Genomic DNA, 18,854 nt, shown 5'->3' on the forward strand with positions numbered 1-18,854 from the left:
AAGATAGATTTAGAGAACAAAACACCACGGTTGCTGGATGCTAAGCGTTCCGCTGCACACTACCAGTATGTAAGTGTCAGAACAAAGTTCTTGATTGCTCACATTTTCAAACGCCAGAACCCGAGTGCAGTTTGGGAGGCCGATTGTGGCATGAGAAATTTCATTTCGCATCTATACGTGCTCTCATACTTCACTGGGGGTCCGCATAAGTTTCCAGTCTCGAAATGACGCACTGTGCTAGAGAGGGTGATCGGCGTGGCCCTGGGCCAATTAGCGTCTATGTATTCTGGACTAATCTGGCTACTATTCGTGGATGGCTGATAATACCGCGCTAGCAGCCATCGTGTGCTGAAGTCGGCGGGCCGAGGCCTATTGCCTCTTAGGTTTCCCAGTTCTGGATTATCCGTCGTTGAGTTCCTAATATTTTCGACCGAGGAGGACGTCGAGATATTCTCGTGACCAACTGTCTTCGGGGTTGAATCCATTGCCACATGCACCAGCCTCAGGAGTATCAGAAGCATCAATCTGCGTATAAATTCATCCAATTTTTTTAGCTTCAATGTCCCAAATTCCCGCTCCTGCTTAAGCGGTAGCAATTCACACCAGCGATGGTTTACAATATGGTCAACCTTCAAGCGGCCACGTCCACAGAAAATCTCCGGGCTCTTGAAGAAGTCAAGGATTTCCATACGACAGATCTCGGACGGGGGGGTAAGGAACAATGGACCTATCACATACTGCCAGAGGCTGCACTTGATGTTGAACTGCATCGCATGTCCAATGCGACCTCATCAGCATCTGTTGACAGCGTTACTTTTCAGCCATGTGCGGCTTACGCCGATCTCAATCAAGACCGGTACAGCATTGAGGAGTGGGAGCTCCCTGGCGGAGTTTGGCAGTTCACGGCAATCTATGATGGTGCTCTAGATTCTTATGAACGTCATACGTAACCCCTTGCAGAACTAACGAATTTTTGTAGGTCATTGTGGCCACGACACTGTAAATTATGTCCACAAGCGACTTCCCTCGATGGTCAGGACGTCACTGCAAGCTCTTCTTCAGAGCGTACCTACCACATCCCTGAAGCCGGAATTCGTTTCGGAAGTACTGTGTAGTGCAGTCAGGCATCTAGATCACTCTATTCGTTCAGACCTTTTGGACTTCTTACCTCATGATCACCTTACAAAAATGAGCGACGTCCAACTCAACCAACACATCTCACATCGTTATTCTGAATGGAATGCTATATCAGCACGCTGCACTCAAGGCTCGACGGTACTTTTAGCTTTATCCGACCCACTGAAGAAAAATGTATGGATTCTCAATCTGGGAGATTCCATGGCGGGTAAAGTGCAGCCCTTATCATCTTATATCTCCTTCCTGACATTATCACAGTTCTTGGCAGCAGATCCTTGCCATCTGGGAAATGGTCCGCGATGGTCGTCAATTCTATACATAATTGTAACAATCGCTCGGAAAGTCAGCGCATACAACAAGAGCATCCATCAGAGCAAGCTTGTGTGTGTGACAACAGAGTAGTCGGATATCTGGCTCCGACCCGAGGTATTTCTTTAATTGAAATATTTTACATGGCATGTCCTAATCCTGAGACCCTGTGCTAGCGTTGGGGGACACATGGCTCAAGGTCCCTTCGGTTTACACTCACCGCGTTTTTGCGTCGCACTTGCAAGACTGGTTACCGCCGCATCAGGCAGCACAGTATGCCAATCGTATTCTTACTCCTCCGTATATATCCGACCTCCCTGAGGTCTATCACCACTCCCTCGGCGTCTCTCAACACGAAACACTCCTCATCCTGTCATCTGACGGCCTGCAGGACTTGTATGACAATCACGATACTCAATTATCGGACCAAGAAATGGCAGACCGCTGGGTGGGTTTGGTTGGACATCACATGCACTCCACGGACATGGATTTGCAAAGCAATTTAGCACTCAGGCTCTTGCGGGATGCTGTCGGTGGAGATAACACAGAGCTTGTTTCCCGAAATCTCACTTTGGAAATGGAAGATAAATGGATGGACGATATCACAATTCTAGTGCAGCGATTCCAGTAGATATGTTCGGGATAGTGTACCTGGCAGTATGTTACAGTATGTACGTATTTATTCTAGACCTACGTTAGAGACTTAATCATCCATTATCCACGGTTTAAATTTCCGAAAATGCGACCCACTATGCCACGCTTGCTAAACAAACACTATGCAGTTTCCTTAAGATATACTTCCCAATTATCGTGATACACGCATGAATGTCAACCTCAGATATCATCTTGTATCCATATTGACGACAATCATTGGCTAATCCGATCCGTGTCGTATGGAGGATAAGCAGGCTCGAGTTTCACACTGTGAGCCGACTTGCTCCGCAGGTTGCACAAGGGACACAGACGAATGAACATTTCAACCATCGGCCAGGTTATAGTAGCCTATGGAATATTGGATAAATCGATAGTTAAGACAAAAGGACACATACCATTCCCATACGCCTTGCCTCAAAGAGCATCGAAGAAGATGAGCCATGAGCTCGATGAGCGTAGACAAGGATATCGTAGATCTGGTTTTGTACGGGAATGCGTTCAAAAGCTCTCGTCCACTCAAAACCACCGAAATCGTGATCAACAGCATCAACTTTTGAAGAAGTCTTTCCGCTGTTGTCTATGTGTCCAATATACTCTTTCCTCAGTTCCTCTTCTTCTGCTGCCTCGAGGTGGAAAAAAGAGTCCCGTGGTATCAGGAGAAGGTGATATTTCTCAGATCCCAGTCGTACATGGTGAATTGTTAGCCATATGCGCAGCCGATCCGAAAGACCATCCAAGCTGCCTTTTGACAATGCATGCGACGTGGCGGCGTAAATATTCGGTGAAAAAGCAGCAGTTTCACGAAGGTCCTGCGGCAAATCGTGGAGGAACTGTCCAAGGATATCCTCAAAGGACTCTCGACTGGGCATCTCAACAGAATTGACGTTACCGATCCGCTTGGAAACCACGTCAGGCAAAGGCGCAAACGACGGATGTACCCAGGATTCAACAAGGGACTTTGTGACTACCGTCCCTTGGTCAGAAGGAAAGGAATGCGAAATGAATGAGATTGAGCTATCAGGCTGAGTGCGTGGAAGATTTTTCCGAGGCCCTGAACTAGAAGTAGAGGGCCATCCTTGGCCATGGTAGTCAGGAGTGAATCGACCAAAATGCGAATGGAGTGAAGGTTCACCCTCTTGGGAGCCACCCCTAACATGTGACGCGGATGAATCTGATGCTCCACAACTCCGCGATGATGATGCCACGTTCTGTCCATAAAAACTATGGCCGTCTCTAGACTCATTGGGACCATTGTGCGCGAAGGCGGCGTGCTCCTCTGGTGATGGAACGTCAGAGACGAGGAAAGACGCCGTCTTAGCACCGTAGGGAGCCATCTGCCTGTCCCGCGTTATACCATGATCGGATGGAACTTTATGCCTCTTCTTAGGAGTATAGTTGCACTCGGTAGCACTCTCTTCTTCCGCGCAATGGTTGCAAACCGGCAAGTTACGGTCACACTTGTTCCGAAAGATAAATAAGATGCACACACTTATTTGATCCAAGCATAAACATACCTTCATATTTCTGAGACGACAACGATCACACCGCGGGATTCCTCGGTGAGCAGGTGTCGGTAAAGGGGTATATTCGCAGTCCCTCCCGTTCGCATATGAGCAATGATTGCAAGTTGGAAGAACCCTATCACACTATCCGGCCGTTAGCAATTTTGGAGAGGTCAGTGGCAAGCTGGGACACACCTTCAAGTTATTCACCCGGCAGCGATCACACCGTGGCTTCCCTCTGCGCCCTTTCCATTGCGACTGACGAGCCATGAACATTTTAGGATTGGGGATCCGGATGGTCAGTTGCCCATCATCGTTCAAATCTTCGACAGAGTCTGTTCCATCGGGTGATTCAGACATGCTGTGTGGGGATGGTTTATTAGCTACAAGCCCCCAAAAATACGGGGCAAAATTCTGGACAAAAAAATCTGTATCCTAGGAAGCAAGAGATGCCGAAGGTTTGTGGAGTTGTAACTAGCAAACGACCGGATGAGGCGAGGACAGAACAAGGAAAGAACATACGTACAATAAACCCAAGAGGTGCGAAAGCTGTGAGGGCCTAAAATATTCACAATATTCCGTTTGAGCTCCAGAGACGGTGGTAAATAGCGATGGTTTTAAATCATTCAACACTTTGTGCGATCTGACTGAGTGGCAAGCCGTTTGTAGGTAGTCTCATGCAAGGAATGATGCAGCCTTCACCGAAACCTTGCCGAAACCTGAACTTACTTGCGTATGTGACACTTGTTGTCACGCTACTTTTTAGGTCAAGGTAGTTTGAAAATTAAACAGGCCAACAAAAATTATCATTGATATTGATGTTCCGGACATGGTTGAGTCAGTCTTTTGTCTCTGTAATCGTTTTCATGTCATAAAAAGTGTATCAATCTGAAGTCACTGCAGTGGTGGTAGCCATGAGTGTGGAGCTCGGGGTCCTTGGCAGATCAGTACTAGCTGAATGGCGGAGGCTACGCGGACTTTGTCGTGAACAAGTGTTCAGCGCCAGTGTGCCGTACAGCGGTGCACTGACTACTTTCCTCGACCATCGATGATCTGTTTTGCTGATGTTTTAGTTAGCTCAGTACTTCCCAGCCCAGAATAACTTGAGCTTCGAGTTGGCTTCGAACTCAAGCTCAAGGACCGCGATAACATATTTCCATATATGGAATCTGTAGTTGATAAGAAGTTCAGAAGTAGGAGAATTCAAACGTTCAGGTTCAACGTTCCTTACTTGACGCGGACTGCTTCTTGAAAGTCCTTTTTGCGAGCTTTCCATACCCACGCTTTGATAGTGTTCAGTCGGCAATTGGTGTTGATGGTCCAGTTATGAAGGATTGTCTTTATGTAAGTTAAGCGCAAGATTGCCTCAATTGATGGCAACATGTCCGACAACCATCGAGTTTTTCATACGCCTATCGACATCCACATCTCAGAAAACGATTTTGTGCTCATTAGAGAGATCTTCATTCGTGAATTCTACATCCTATCAAATACTCGACACCAGCTCCAAAGTTTAAATGCCCTTCTTCAGCACAGGTACGTGGACTTTGGCCCAGGCCTCGATCTCCTCACCACAAGCTTCTTCAAGGGCCGCATCCTGCGACATCAATGTAAGCCGCGGCCATGGCATCTGTCTGTCGGACTTCGGTCGTCCTGGTAAGGTTATGATTATGTGATATTTATTGAAACAAATGCTTGGATTTAATTTTGGATCAATAGAAATAAATGTACGTGTGTGCACAAATCATTCGTGTACAAATGAAACGGTTGTCTTATAGCCATGCCAATTGCACTGTGGTTTAGCAGAACCGGTTGTATTTGCTGTCTAGCCTAGCCTGAGTGCGTGCTACTTCCGCATGTCGTTCCCACCTTCGAGCTAGTGCGTATAAAATCAATGAGGTGTGTCGTGTTAGGTTATAGCCCCTTCCTCTTGATCCGCGCATAAGAATCGACGTTGTTCATCATCCAGCAACAAGATGCATCTTATGAATGCTTTACTTAGTTTTGTGATGCCATATCTAGCATTCAATCTAGTGTCATCACCTACTACAATGGACAGGCGGGGTGGTGTTGCTTATTATAACCCAACTGCCGGAGGTGGATCGATGCTCATCGATGCTGGCGATGGATATGCTGAACCTATGAATGTATTTCTCTTTCACCACCGTGACATCCTCGCCTAATGTATAACCTGACTGACCCCAAAACATTAGGTCATCATCTCTGGACTTAGCTCTTCCGATGTCCTCACACTTCACGGAGCTATCAATTTTGCCCGTGCTATTGGATTGTAAGCATAGAAAGAATTTTGAACTGCGTCTTACCTATTTACTCGTGATAGTTCTGAAGAATGTTTCGGCATTCAGTTAGGTGGGTATATGTCCGCCGACTTGGGAGATGGAAACGGATGGGTCAATCAAACCATTGAACTTCGCCAAGACTATGGAAACACAGGAGGCGGAACGTGCCTCGAGAGCCTCATCGGAGGAAATCATTTTCGGTAAACCTATTGACCAGTGATCTAGGGTGGCGATAATATTCGTCCAGTATTTTTGTACAGAAAGGCACTGCGGCGGAGAGTGGAGCTCTCTTCCTAGCGTAAGTTGTCTATTGTTCTACTAGGCTAGTAGCTTACTTGATGTGCCAGCGTGTCTCAAGAGGAGGTTGTGTAATTCGACAGGGTTTTGTTGCACAGCTGAACGCCACCATTAGCCCATATCAGAACATCATGATATAATGCCAGATGGGTACGATATTGGCCGGTAAGTAACTCCGTGATTGTAACGAACGGGTCACCAATCCAATTTCAGCAACCAGCTAGTGTCAGCTGCGGTTGGTGAAACATGGTTTCATAGGGTCAAATACAATACCACCGCCCAAAACATCACTGGTCTCCTCGCAGCTGGTGCTGATGGTATTAACCATGGTGAGCTCGATCGGTTAAGTAGTTGCCTGTCTGACATCAGGGTCACTGTCAGGCATCGCTCAAGATGGTATTGTTACGTTGTTGACTGTTACGATTGCCAGTGGTTGAGAATTTTATTTTCCTTTGGGATTTCCCGATTTATTGCTCGTCTCATTGTCGAGCACTGACAAGTGAAGATGCTACAGCGATGTTACCAGTGTTGTATCATGGTGTGACACGAACCAATGAAGTGAAGCCAAATGCAAAGAATTCAAAAAAATCTTGGACAGCATCTTTGGAAGACTATCGAACCACTACTACTCACAAATCCAGATCTACTTCTCCCTCAGCATCTTCCCCGTCCCACATAGGCTCGTCGTCTTGAGCTGGCTGTGAGGACCCTAACGTCTCAGCCTCTCAGGTACCTCGGAACTTCGCGACGCGCCGTCATAACCGCATTCGGACCACAAGCGCTCTTCTTCAAGTTCCTCGGCCTCTTGGCAGGTCCGGCGTCGAACGCGATTGACAACCGAATCAAGCTGGATGTAGTTTGCACCGCCCATAGCAAACATACGATACCTCCGTTCCTGTATGTACTGAAGGACCGAGCGTTAGTATGTAAGATGCTTACATACAGGACTAAATTCTACCGCGTCGAAATCATCGACCTTAACGCGACAACTCTCGCAATAACCAGGTTTGCTCCCTTCGTTGCGTTTTGGCAATCCAACGAGCGGTGTTTGTATTCCTACTTTTCTTGAGCAGTGGACACGTCATGTATAAAGAAGATCAGGAATACCAGTGACTCACCAGTTTACTGATGATCTTTCTCCTCTAGGCTTCACCACTGAACGTTGAACTTTGAGACATATCTTGTCTCATTCTTTCTGTTCTTTTTCGCCGTAGGCTCGCTGCCACTTCAAACTTGCCCTTGCTCAATCTGACCCAGCTGACCCAACTCGACTTGTCGACTATGCCTACCCGCCAGCAATGGCGAGCTTCAAGTCCTCTTTCGTTGTGTATAATGTTTACACCAGCGCGTTTTTTCAAGCCATGCCAAGTCGACTACAACATTGCTGCTATTCGTTCCGGTTGGCTACGACATCTGTAACTCCGTGTCATCTATCTTCATTTAGCATGTATGTACCGATGATTTCCCAAAGCGATTCTGGCAACACTTTATTTCGTCATTACTCTGCTATCTCGTGTCACGACAAACTCCGTGCTAGACCCACTCGATGATACCCTCGAAGCCTTGGGTGAGCAGCCGAGTCCCAAATAACCCCAGGACCCAGGGGGGACACGCATCACTGGAGTGCAACAAGTCATCATTACTGGTATGTGATATCGATCTCTGTTCAGCACTTATTGATGATTTCTCCCAAGCCATTCGCGCGACTGATCTCACTCTTGGCCTCTGACGGATCCCCGCTGGCTTCCATGTGGTAGTAAAGGCTGACGGTACTGAATGCTAAATATGCAACAAACTCGTACACGCAGACCAGGCTGTCGTCGAATGGAATGAGCCCATACTTCTGTAAGTTGTCCTTAATCTCATCTTTCCTGCAGGTATTGAGAAACTCTAGAGTCTAGACCATGCGAGCCATCTTTAGATGATCTTCTAAGGTTTGGGCCAGCGCTTATGCCTCATTTGAATTGGGTCCCATGCCAACGAAAAAATCGCGTCGTCGGTGTTGTCTATTGCAAATAACACCTGACAGATGTTAACGAGTACCACAGTCATAACCTTTTAGCCCAAGTAGTGTCAGTGCAGTCTGGCATTCTGATGCTGAGAGCTTGTGACGTGTAGCTTACATCCCTGCAATGTGGGTGTGTTAGCACTAAAAACGGATGCCAGACATCGTCTTCTTGCGTGATAATGCAGGACGCAGAACACTGGGGATATCAACCAATCCATAAATCACTTTGAACACGCCTTGGATATCTGCCCCATGGATCACCCCTGCAGCTCTGTTCAGTCTGGCTACAGCAAAATTGTTTTTGGTCAGGCTAATGAAACATACCCCGACCTCGACATCTTGTCTCTGTTTTTCAAGGTGCTCTTGATTTACGTCCCACTGGTCATCCAGACCAACCCGTCACCAGCCCCATCTCGCCATTGCTCTGCTGTCTCACTTCACGAAACGGGGATTTCAGACGGATGCTGATGCGGCTGAAGAGTCACTGACTCACTGAGGAAGGGCAGTGGAATAGAGCTGTAGAAGAAACCCTGGAAGCCTTCTCTTGCTTCGTACTTCTCCCCTTCATCAGTAAATTCACAAACTCCTTAACGGCACTTGCCACAAAAATAGAGACTTATTTTCGCTTGTTTTTAATTACTCACTTGTGCCGTGACCTTCACAAGCTACTGAATATTTGCCAAAGCTGACAAGGCAGACAAGGACAAAAAAGCTGTCAATTTAAACACGCGGCACACAAGCACAAAAAAGTGAGTAAGTGCAATATTGTATAGTACTACTTGTGATAGATCTGCCTTTTCCCTTAATCTCGCCTCTGTACAACAGTCTGCAAATTTATAAGGTCAAAAACATGTGTGCACAAACGCTATTACTCACGTCATGTCCGATGGGTTGTGTGTATCGAGTCCAATAGTGGGGACGCGGCAGGTTGCGCTTGCTGTTCTGGACAACGATGAGCATGAGAAACTTCGACCAATTTGAACAATTCACCTGTAAACACTGTCTTCAGCGCTATCATCTACTAGCTAGTACACCACTTACTTTGATCATTCGAATATGAGCCTTGCAAACATGGTATGGACCGTCTCGTATGTGTGTGGGTGCAGATGCTGACATGATCGATAGCATCTGGTCCCGTCCGGACTTGGAGATCGTCGAGGTGATGGCTGAGGATCATGAAGGCGCAGCCCCGGAGGCGGTGCAACATAATCGATTGGGTGGTATACGTTCGTATGTTGCGTGAGACCCGAGCGGTTTTTGAACCAGCATGTACAATTTGGAGCTGGACACTCAAACTGCAAGAGGTTGTGAGAACGGTGAGGCATAGTACGGGGTAGTCGTAGCACAGGCTAGTAGGCTGTTGGAATGAGAACTTAATGGCTCAACATTCCAGGTTCGGCGCTTAACAAGGTTTAGCAATATTAGACCTAATGAGAGCACCCGATTATTGCTGTTGTCAAGGTCAAAAAGTTGGCCAACTCACTGGAAAGGTACTACTGGTGAACATCAATGTACTGTATGTCGAAGAAAACCAGGAAACACTGATTTGAAGTCCTCAGCCAAGGTTCAGCAAACAGCATCACGTTCTTGTAAGGAAAACGCTAGTGCCGGGCCAGTAAAGCACTGCTGAGTGTTTCAATTGAGAGCTCCCGAAAAATGTAGCCCAAAATCTTGCGGTAGTAAGGTCAAACGTACATTAGGGCACATAAAGTATTCAGAGTCAGCTTAGGCTAGAAATTTTCACAAAACTCACTTGTCACCACTGCCTCCATATCCTTCAGTCTCAAGCCCTCCAGTGATACAATGTCTCAGCCAGCTTCGCAGCGTATCGGAACTCGTCCTAAAAATGCAACCCAACATCCAGGACACATTGTGCTCGAGGCCGAGGGTCGTGCAAAAAGACGCAGCAAAGCTCAAATGATTGCTGACCGGCAGCGCAAGCTCGAGGAAAAAGAGGCAAGTGAACAAGCTATACAGCAAGGGCATCAGCATATAGCAACTCTCCAGGAACAGATGGCAACAGATCAAGCTGCTGCACGTGTCGACGCACCGAAGCCTAAACGTCCCCGCGCTCGCCCCATAAAAAAGGGAGTGAAGCCCTCAGCGACCTCTGAATTGAGTATGGCTAATGGGGAGGCAGGTGCAGAGGTCGCTGCTGATAAGGTTGTTGGCGCCAAGGGCAAGCGTGGTGGGTCTGGAGGTTTGTTGGCAGCCGGTGCTAACATCGAAAACCCTGCAAGCGACGAGGAATTAGATGCACAACCTGTGAAGGACAAAAGCAATAAGAAAGCATTGAAGACGCCAGTGAGAGATGCAATTCAAGCGGTAGCAGGCGCTGAGAGCCTTATCGATCCATCAACAAGGGCACGTGATGGTGATATCCATCAGATGTCTGTCGCCAAGGCGTAAGTCTTCTGTTTAAACGACGTTCAACAACAATGAAACTTCATCTGACTGAAACGATTCTTTTTTTTTTCAATCTTGCAATAAATGATATTGATACTGCTAGCCAAATACCCGCCAAAAAGTTCAACCTCGCTGGGCGTATTCCAGATTGGAGGTCAAACCTTCTCCAGCGGTCTACCAATTCTAGTTCAGCCCCCTCCTCTAGGTCTACCAAGGGGGGCACTGTTAGCGAGCGGTCTATCACTTCTAGTTCCGCCCCCTCCTCTAGGCTTACCAAGGGGAGCACTGTTAGCTATAATAGTGCACCCCCACTCACTCCTCAAGGTACTTCCGATCCTAATGATGGCGCAATAATTCGACACTCGCACCTATATGAAGACGAGGAGGACGATGATGAATCGAATGAGTACGGCTTTGCTAGTGGGGCACAAGTCAAGGCTTCCGCGGTGAGTTCAATTATTTGTAAATTTATTTCACGCATTCATCAATGCCTCAGGGTACAAATGTTAAGATAACTCCCATTGCTCTCGACGACAAGGAGGAGCCACAGAATACGGCACAACATGCTGCAATTCCGATGCCTGAGGAGCTTGATGTCATTGGAAATGACAACACTGATGACTTCATCATGCTTTCGGATTCGGAAGAGGATGTTCAGCCCCATCCTCCTGCACGCCGCATCCCCCTAGTGAACTACGCATCCAATTCAGACACTGATTTTGAGACTCCTCTTTCGGGGCAGGCCTCCCCCGCAGATCAGGATGCTGATATTGAGTTTCCTGTCCCTCGCCCAGCCTCCCTCGTCTCGCTATGTCCCTCCCATGTATTCTATCTCGCCGACGGGCCCGGGTCTAAAGCGCAAACTCACAGAAGAAGATTTACTCTCCCCGTCATCTGAGGTTGAAGTGTTGGCTGTAGTGAAGAAAGAACCTGAAGCAGTAACACTACGACAGACTTCTGCAGTATGTATTCGTTTGCTGGTCGGAATATCCTACTGATTACTAGGAATTATGTAGACCGGTATCACTGTCAAGCCAAAAGCTCCTGCAACGAAGAGGTTGAAGTCCTCTGCTGCAAGTGCAGCCTCTCGCACAAGCATCACGCCCTCCCAGGCAACAGAGACGCCACCGATCGTGCTCTCTCGATCTCAGTACAGAATGAAGCATCTTCCTGGAGTTTGTCAGACGTCGGGCAAGTGGAGTGGTGTGTTTATCCCCACTTTGATTTACTGCATTGGCAATCAAGACGAAGTCTGGGCCATCAAAGACAGTCCCCTTAGCACTACTCTGCAACTAATCTGGGATGCCGTCTACAAAGCTGTCCCATACACGGTCACCACTGACGGGCCTGTCATTGCCGTGGTAAGTGCCTTTTGACCCCATTCACATTTGATCTTCTCATTTTTTGCAGGCCCTTCAGCGGTTGTCAGAATGGCGCAACAGCCTCGGCACCACTGCCCTTGTCGTATTTGCAAACTTCCTTCACTCACAGTCTGATCTTGAGACCGATGAAGATCACGAGGAATTTTCCGCGTGCCTACTAAACAAGAGTGCCTTCTTGTTTGGGACAATCAAGGAGGACGGTAGTAAGCACACGGAGCCATTCCAATCTGACCTTATCATGCAGGTGCTTGCACAGCATCACTGTGCCATTTCTGGTGCTCTCGCTGTTGTGCCAGGGATTACAACATTGGGACATGCAAAGGGGGCACTTGCCCTTGCCACTTCGGCGGTGCTAGGTCTCTCCATTCTTTATTTATACAGTTAACTCATTGGTCATGTTTAGATGGAACGCGCAATCACACTTTTTGCCAGGGAGGGCTTTCTTTTAAGTCACATCGAAATCAACAGCCAAGGAAAGGCTTCCAAGGCCCCCCAGAAGCACAACAAATCAACGGGTAACGAGAGTAGCGCTCTTTTGGCTTTTTCTGATGCCAATTGGGGTGCACCCACTAAGTCGTACATTAAATCCATCACCCGCGCAGGAGACTTGGTCATTAGCAAGATGTGGGAGAGAGCTCAGAACCTCACCACAAAGAGGCATGGTGTGTGAAGGGATCTGGACGAGGAATCAGAGGATGAGCGCGCCCTCATCTGCTAGTCGGTGCAGCTCTTTTTCATGTTACTTGTTTTGCAACTGACTATTATGATTTTGTGTTGTGATATTAGGACATTCACTCGTTTTCCATTGCTCTTCGTTGTCCATCTCTCGTCGCCCGTCTTTCGTCATCCATCTCTCATTCTCTCATTGTCCGTCTTTCGTCTTTCGTCCTCTCGTTGTCCATCTCTCGTCATCTAATAGTAGTGGTAGTAGCACTAATTTCACACATTTTCAAGCTGAACCATCGCTACTAGTATCCCACTTTTCCTGTCACTTACCAGCACTTGATTGTTACTTTATATTAACTTGTCCGCTTGCCAAGTTTGAAATGCAGTATTTTCCGCCGTTTTTTTTATGAATTAAGTGAGCACAAGTAAAAGCAAGTGAAAATAAGTGCCATGCTTGTCAAGTACTTGCCAGCCCTTGTTAATAACTGTGTTGAATAGTAAGTGTAAAATAAGTGTAAAATAAGTCTGTGACAAGAATGAAAAAGTGCAAAACAAGAGGAGGGATCTACTTGTTGAACTTGTGGCGGCTTGCGGCAAGCGGTTTTTAATGTCCTTGCCTTGGACTTATCTGCTTCTTGTGGGAAATTAATTAATGGCAAGCGCCGGAAAAGCTGATTAAGGAATGTGAGAATTTACTGATGTTGTTCTCCGACCTTCAAGATGCAGCTCATGATGCGCCTATCATCGTGCTCATTGCAAGCGAGTCATCTTGCGGTGCCATTATTATCCCGCACCAGCAACCTTCGACTACTAGTGTCCAACTCCCTACCAATTTGGAGAAACGTTAGAGCTCGTTCGGTAACCTACTTGCAGATGTGACACTGTTGTCACGCTACCTTTTAGGGTGGTTTGAAAATCGAACAGGCCAGCAAAAATAATGCATGGTGGAGTCAGTCTTTTGTCTCTGTAATGTCATAAAAAGTGTATCAATCTGAAGTCACTACAGTGGTAGCCATGAGTATGGAGCTCGAGGTCTCCGGCAGATCAGTAGCTGAATGGTAGAGGCAGTGCGGACTTTGTTGTGAACAAATGGGTCGTACAGCGGTGCACTGGCCGGGCTACTTTCCTCGACAACGATCTGTCTTGCAGATGTTTTAACTCAGTCCCTTGAGCTTCGAGGGCCGCGATAACACATTTCCATATATGGAATCTGTAGTTGATGAGAAGTACGAGAAATTCAAACGTTCCAAAAACGAACTTCAAACGTTCATTAACTTTAAGGCGGACCGCTTCTTGAAAGTCCTCTTATGTGAGCTTTCCGCATTTATATCATAGAGCGCTTTGATAATGTTCAATCTCTTGCCTGGCTTGGTGTCGATGGTCCAGTTATGAAGGAAGATTGTCTTAAAGTTAACCACATGCTGGTGATTGCCTCAATTGATGTTGAGTTGGCAACATGTCGTATGATCCGGTTTTTCATTCGCTTATCGACATCCTCATCTTAAAAAATGACTTTGTGCTCATTAAAGAGATCTTCATTCGTGGATTCTACATCCTACCAAATACTCGACACCAGTTCCAAAGTTCAAATAAATTCCCTTCTTCAGCACAGGTGCATGGACTGAATTCAGCCCATGGGGGTTGGTCTGGGGGGCCTCGATCTCCTCGCCACGAACTTCTTGGCCGCATGATGCATCCTGCGGTATCCAAGCCGCAGCCTATTTGTTTATCGATACCTCGGTCGACCTGGTGAGGTTATGATCATGTGATAGGTTTAAACTTTAGATTCAGCTAGATTTGATTTTGGACTTATTGAAATAAATGCACGTGTGTGCCCAAATTATTCGTGTACAAATGAAACGGTTGTCTTATAATCGTGTCGTGCCGACAGTACTGTGGTTTAGCATAATTGCAGAACCAGCTACATTCGTTGCCTTGTGTGCTACTTCCTAGCATGCCATTTCCACCTTCGAGCTAGTGCGTATAAAATCAATGAGGTGCGTTATGCTAGATTATATCCCCCTGCTTTGATCCGTGCATAAGAATCGACGCTATTCATCCCTCATCAACAAGATGCATCTTATGAATGCTTTACTTGGTTTTGTGATGCCATATCTAACATTCAATCTAGTGTCATCACCTACTACAATGGACGGGCGGGGTGGCGTTGCTTATTATAACCCGACTGCCGGAGGTGGATCGATGCTCATAGATGCTGGCGACGGATACGGCGAACCTATGAATGTATTTCTCTTTCATCACTGTCATGACGCCCTCGTCTAATGTACAGCCTGACTGACCCCAAAAATTTAGGTGATTATCTCTGGACTTAGCTCTCCCCATGTCCTCACACTTCACGGAGCTATCGATTTTGCCCGTGCTATTGGATTGTAAGCATAGAAAGAATTGTGAACTGCGTCTTACTTATTTGCTCGTGATAGTTCTAAAGAATGTTTTGGCCTTCACTTAGGTGGTTATATGTCCGCCGACTTGGGGGATGGAAACGGATGGGTCAATCAGACTATTGAACTTCGCCAGGACTATGCTATAGGCGGAACATGTCTCGAGAGCCTCATCGGAGGAAACCATTTTCGGTAAATTTATTGACTAATGGTCTAGGGTGGTGATAATATTCGCCCAGTATTTTTGTACAGAACGGCACTGTGGCGGACAGTGGCGCTCTCTTTCTAGCGTAAGCATCCTTAAGTTGTTACTTGTTCTACTGGTAGCTTAGTACCTGGAATGCCAGCGTGTCTCGAGAGGAGGTGCGTAATTCGACAAGATTTTGTTACACAGCTGAGTGTCACCCTTAGCCCATAACAGAGAATCATGATGTCGTGCCAGATGGGTACGATATTGGCCGGTAAGTAACTCTGTGATCATAACGAACGTTCTAATCCAGTTTCAGCAACCAGCTGGTGTCAGCAGCGGTTGGCAAAACATGGTTTAATGGGGTCAAATATCATACCACTGCCAAAAAACGTCACTGGTCTCCTCGCACCTGGCGCTGATGGTATTAACCATGGTGAGCTTGATCGGTTAAGTAGTTGCTCGTCTGACCTCAGGGCCACTGTCAGATATCGCTCAAGATGGTATTGTTACGTTATTGACCGTTACGATCGTTTGAGAATTATATCACTTTTGCCTTTCCTTTCCTTTGGGATTTCCCGATTGTTTGCTCGTCTCATTGTCGAGCATTGACAAGTGAAGATGCTAGAGTAATGCTACAAGTGCTGTGTGTGGTGTGACACAAATCAATGAAGTAAAGCCAAATGCAAAGAATTCGAAAAAATCTTGGACAGGACCGAAGACTATCGATCCACTGCTACTCACAAATCCAGATCCACTTCTCCCCTCAGCATCTTCCTCGTCCCACATAGACTCGTCATCGTCTTGAGCTGGCTGTGAGGACCCTAACGTCTCAGGTACCTCGGAACTTTGCGACACGCCGTCATAACCGCATTCGGACCACAAGCGCTCTTCTTCCTCAGCCTCTTGGCAGGTCCGGCGTCGAACGCGATTGAGAACCGAATCAAGCTGGATGTAGTTTGCATCGTCCATAGCAAACTTACGATGCCTCCGTTCTTGTGTATGCTGAAGGACCGAGCGTTAGGATACTCATATACAGGATTAAACGCGATCCTACCGTGTCGAAATCATCAAACTTAACGCGACAACTCTCACAGTAACCAGGTTTGCTCCCTTCGTCACGCTTTGGCAATCGAAGGGTGTTTGTACTCTTACTTTTCCTGAGCAGTGGGCGATCCGGAATTGTGAGGGGTGGGCCCATGCCTCCTGCTTTTCGGCCGAGAGTGTGAGTTGCATTCGGAGCTTTTCGAGATGTTACGACTTGTTGTTGGATCCTAGACCGAAGAGAAGCAGGTAGTTCCAGGGTCCTAGAAACGCCGCCCGCATTGGATGTTGTACCTCTTGTGGATGTTATGCCAACGCTATTGCCTGATGCTGCAACATATGACCCAGCACCTGTCGAAGCAAGGTAGCCTGAGGCGGTCGCTGACTCTCTTGTATCCCCATCTCCGTAGTCAGCATCGAGGTCAACGTATTCTTCGATAGTTGCCTGGCGATGCAAATTATTCATCGACACTGAACGACGGAGGTCGCCAGCTTTGCGCGAGAGCATCTGAACCTCCGCCTGCCTTTTGCGCTTCAGCGCCTTAGCCACCTTCTCCGCGCGTTCGTTCTCATTTTCCCTGTCCGCCCTTTGTGCCCTTTCCCAACGCCTCCGTTCCCTTTCATCAAATTTTATAAAAGGCCCCCGAGACCTTGGGTCACAGTATAGGACAGGATACGCGGGTTGCTCTTTCCCGTCGTGTCCTCGTTGTATAGGATACTCTAGAGCGTGAATCGTCGCCAACTCCTGCCGTACGTCTTCTATAAGCACAAAATAACTCTGTTTTGAGAAATATCGATAATCATGTCGCTTTTGAGTGGGGTCACGTTCTGTGGTGGTACCATGAAGGCGTTCGGTTTGAAGTAAGCTAGATAGTGACCGTTTGTTGGAGGTAGGGGCAAGAGCAGTTGCCTGTGCAAGAGGTTTCGTAGGGGAAAATGCAAAGGCTGGGACATCACATCGTTCCAGGATGTTGTCAAGTTTCGCCGGACTCCATATCTTCATATTAAAGGCCTTTGCCTTCTCCACAAGGTTGAAGCTCTGCGAGGTGGCATCCTCGGTAGTACTGTGAATTGGCAATGTTAGCGTGGTCTACAGCAACGGAATGGCTCAATGCACCGTCCACGGAGCTTGATTGGGCTTTTCAGTGAGCTAGCTCGTGCAGAGAGGCCTTGCAATCGATTCTCCTTGTTTGCAGTAGGGTCGATCGGAGTGATAGGTTGATTAGTGATAAGATGAGTAATCTCGCTAGAAAAAAAGTCATCTACTTGCTAGAAGCACGTTGATGGAGTGTCAGACGCTTGTACAATGATCACAGAGAATCGGCCGTACTGATTTGAGGTGCACCACCCGCGCTGCTAATGAATCTCGCAGGGCAGCACTCTCAGGATCCGATAAATCCAAGTCGAAATAAAAGACCCATCCAGGAAATGCGCGACTGTACTTGAAACGAAACTCGGCTTTCTGAGCCTCCCGTTCTACGCGCCTTCGTTCCTTATCCTTGCGGTCCTCGCCGTGGGTGGCTTCTGTCGGAGCAGGTCTCACCCGCTTGACGGATTCATCTGCTGCAGGGTCCGGTGATCGAGGACGTTTGAGCAACAGGGAGGCCGAACGGACACTTTGTTTGAAGGGAGACATGGTAGGGGGAACTTGAAGTGGCAGAGTGCGCGTACTTAGTGGACGACGGTTGGTTGTAGGCATGACTGAGAACTGAGGAGCCAATTAAGGCCGGGACAAATAGCACCACGTCACGCAGGTGATATGATGAACGAGAGACAGGATGAAGAAATGGTGGGAAAAGATAATATAATAACGATGTCCAACTTGATGGTAGGAGCACAAATAAACAACGCGTGCGTGCGACCACTAGTCCATCGATTCACCATGCAACGCTTAACTATCTAGCTAAGCCTGCTAGCTACAGCGCTCGTGTAGCTTACTGGTTTTTATTTCAGTCTCTTCAATTAAATTGTCGCGTTACAACTTCCGAAAGAACTAATGTGCAGTACACCAAAATATCTGGCTGCTAATCCACACTCGTTTCTTCTGTTGTCATTGCACCCAGAGGAGGGCCAAATACCAGGACTGCGCCAACAACGATATCAATGACATGCTCATTGCCCACTGTGAAGTTGTAAAGGCACGTTGATTCTGAAGGCATAATTGGGTAGCACGTGACAATCACATGACCGCGTACTACAGTTACAAGTAACAAGAGGTCTACTCTACCTATTAACGTGATACACGGACCGTAAAACATAACATAAGGATGACAATAATCAAAAATAGGAAATATCAATATCGACGCGCAGGTATCATCCTGTGGGCAAGACTCATGAGCATTGTGAAGACCAAGACGCGTCAAGATGACGCAATGAAAAGCAGGGGTACATACAAGTAAATGCATCTGTCACTTCAGCTAGCGGGCTTTCCGTCAATTCCTTGGCGCGGCTGTCAGCGCTTTGTGAGAACAGAGAGTCATCCAACACCGCGAAGATGCTGTATGTGATGCTACCCAGAGAATGTTGATCACAAACAGCATGTTGTTCTGCCAGAGGACTA

At 47.2% G+C, this 18,854-nt stretch overlaps 6 protein-coding genes across 6 annotated transcripts; 4 read left to right on the forward strand and 2 right to left on the reverse strand.

The window, feature by feature from the left end:
- Window positions 1–608: 608 nt before the first annotated feature.
- On the forward strand, window positions 609–2,276 carry DFJ58DRAFT_872350 (phosphatase 2C-like domain-containing protein; the record flags this gene model as incomplete). The annotated part of the gene is made up of 4 exons (XM_041394351.1): window positions 609–918; window positions 980–1,345; window positions 1,396–1,563; window positions 1,623–2,276. The coding sequence occupies 4 exons, from the start codon at window positions 609–611 to the stop codon at window positions 2,075–2,077; spliced, it is 1,299 nt and encodes a 432-aa protein (XP_041246116.1). The 3' UTR covers window positions 2,078–2,276.
- DFJ58DRAFT_251688 (uncharacterized protein) lies at window positions 2,133–4,337 on the reverse strand. Its single transcript, XM_041379473.1, has 5 exons — window positions 4,129–4,337; window positions 3,798–4,076; window positions 3,615–3,746; window positions 2,496–3,557; window positions 2,133–2,448 (listed from the first exon to the last, which is right to left on the reverse strand). The coding sequence occupies exons 2-5, from the start codon at window positions 3,960–3,962 to the stop codon at window positions 2,314–2,316; spliced, it is 1,494 nt and encodes a 497-aa protein (XP_041246117.1). The 5' UTR covers window positions 3,963–4,076; window positions 4,129–4,337; the 3' UTR covers window positions 2,133–2,313.
- A 1,316-nt stretch (window positions 4,338–5,653) lies between these two features.
- Window positions 5,654–6,636, forward strand: DFJ58DRAFT_872356 (uncharacterized protein; the record flags this gene model as incomplete). Its single annotated transcript, XM_041394352.1, has 8 exons — window positions 5,654–5,749; window positions 5,816–5,892; window positions 5,944–6,102; window positions 6,150–6,200; window positions 6,250–6,265; window positions 6,315–6,364; window positions 6,413–6,528; window positions 6,581–6,636. The coding sequence occupies 8 exons, from the start codon at window positions 5,654–5,656 to the stop codon at window positions 6,634–6,636; spliced, it is 621 nt and encodes a 206-aa protein (XP_041246118.1).
- A 3,374-nt stretch (window positions 6,637–10,010) lies between these two features.
- Window positions 10,011–12,665, forward strand: DFJ58DRAFT_725769 (uncharacterized protein; the record flags this gene model as incomplete). Its single annotated transcript, XM_041385286.1, has 7 exons — window positions 10,011–10,612; window positions 10,717–11,059; window positions 11,110–11,415; window positions 11,471–11,575; window positions 11,630–11,974; window positions 12,024–12,344; window positions 12,399–12,665. 7 exons carry the CDS (start codon window positions 10,011–10,013, stop codon window positions 12,663–12,665), a joined length of 2,289 nt encoding a protein of 762 aa, XP_041246119.1.
- Window positions 12,666–14,809: 2,144 nt separating this feature from the next.
- DFJ58DRAFT_725770 (uncharacterized protein) lies at window positions 14,810–15,788 on the forward strand (the record flags this gene model as incomplete). The annotated part of the gene is made up of 8 exons (XM_041385287.1): window positions 14,810–14,905; window positions 14,975–15,051; window positions 15,103–15,255; window positions 15,303–15,353; window positions 15,411–15,426; window positions 15,475–15,524; window positions 15,577–15,686; window positions 15,739–15,788. 8 exons carry the CDS (start codon window positions 14,810–14,812, stop codon window positions 15,786–15,788), a joined length of 603 nt encoding a protein of 200 aa, XP_041246120.1.
- Window positions 15,473–18,114, reverse strand: DFJ58DRAFT_681625 (Dfp1/Him1, central region-domain-containing protein). Its single transcript, XM_041383224.1, has 5 exons — window positions 17,625–18,114; window positions 17,412–17,563; window positions 16,308–17,358; window positions 15,739–16,255; window positions 15,473–15,686 (listed from the first exon to the last, which is right to left on the reverse strand). Exons 1-4 carry the CDS (start codon window positions 17,991–17,993, stop codon window positions 15,875–15,877), a joined length of 1,953 nt encoding a protein of 650 aa, XP_041246121.1. The 5' UTR covers window positions 17,994–18,114; the 3' UTR covers window positions 15,473–15,686; window positions 15,739–15,874.
- Window positions 18,115–18,854: the final 740 nt, after the last annotated feature.

Source organism: Suillus subalutaceus, assembly GCF_016647625.1.
Source record: "Suillus subalutaceus strain FC151 chromosome Unknown DFJ58scaffold_29, whole genome shotgun sequence".
Taxonomy (NCBI): Eukaryota; Fungi; Basidiomycota; class Agaricomycetes; order Boletales; family Suillaceae; genus Suillus; species Suillus subalutaceus.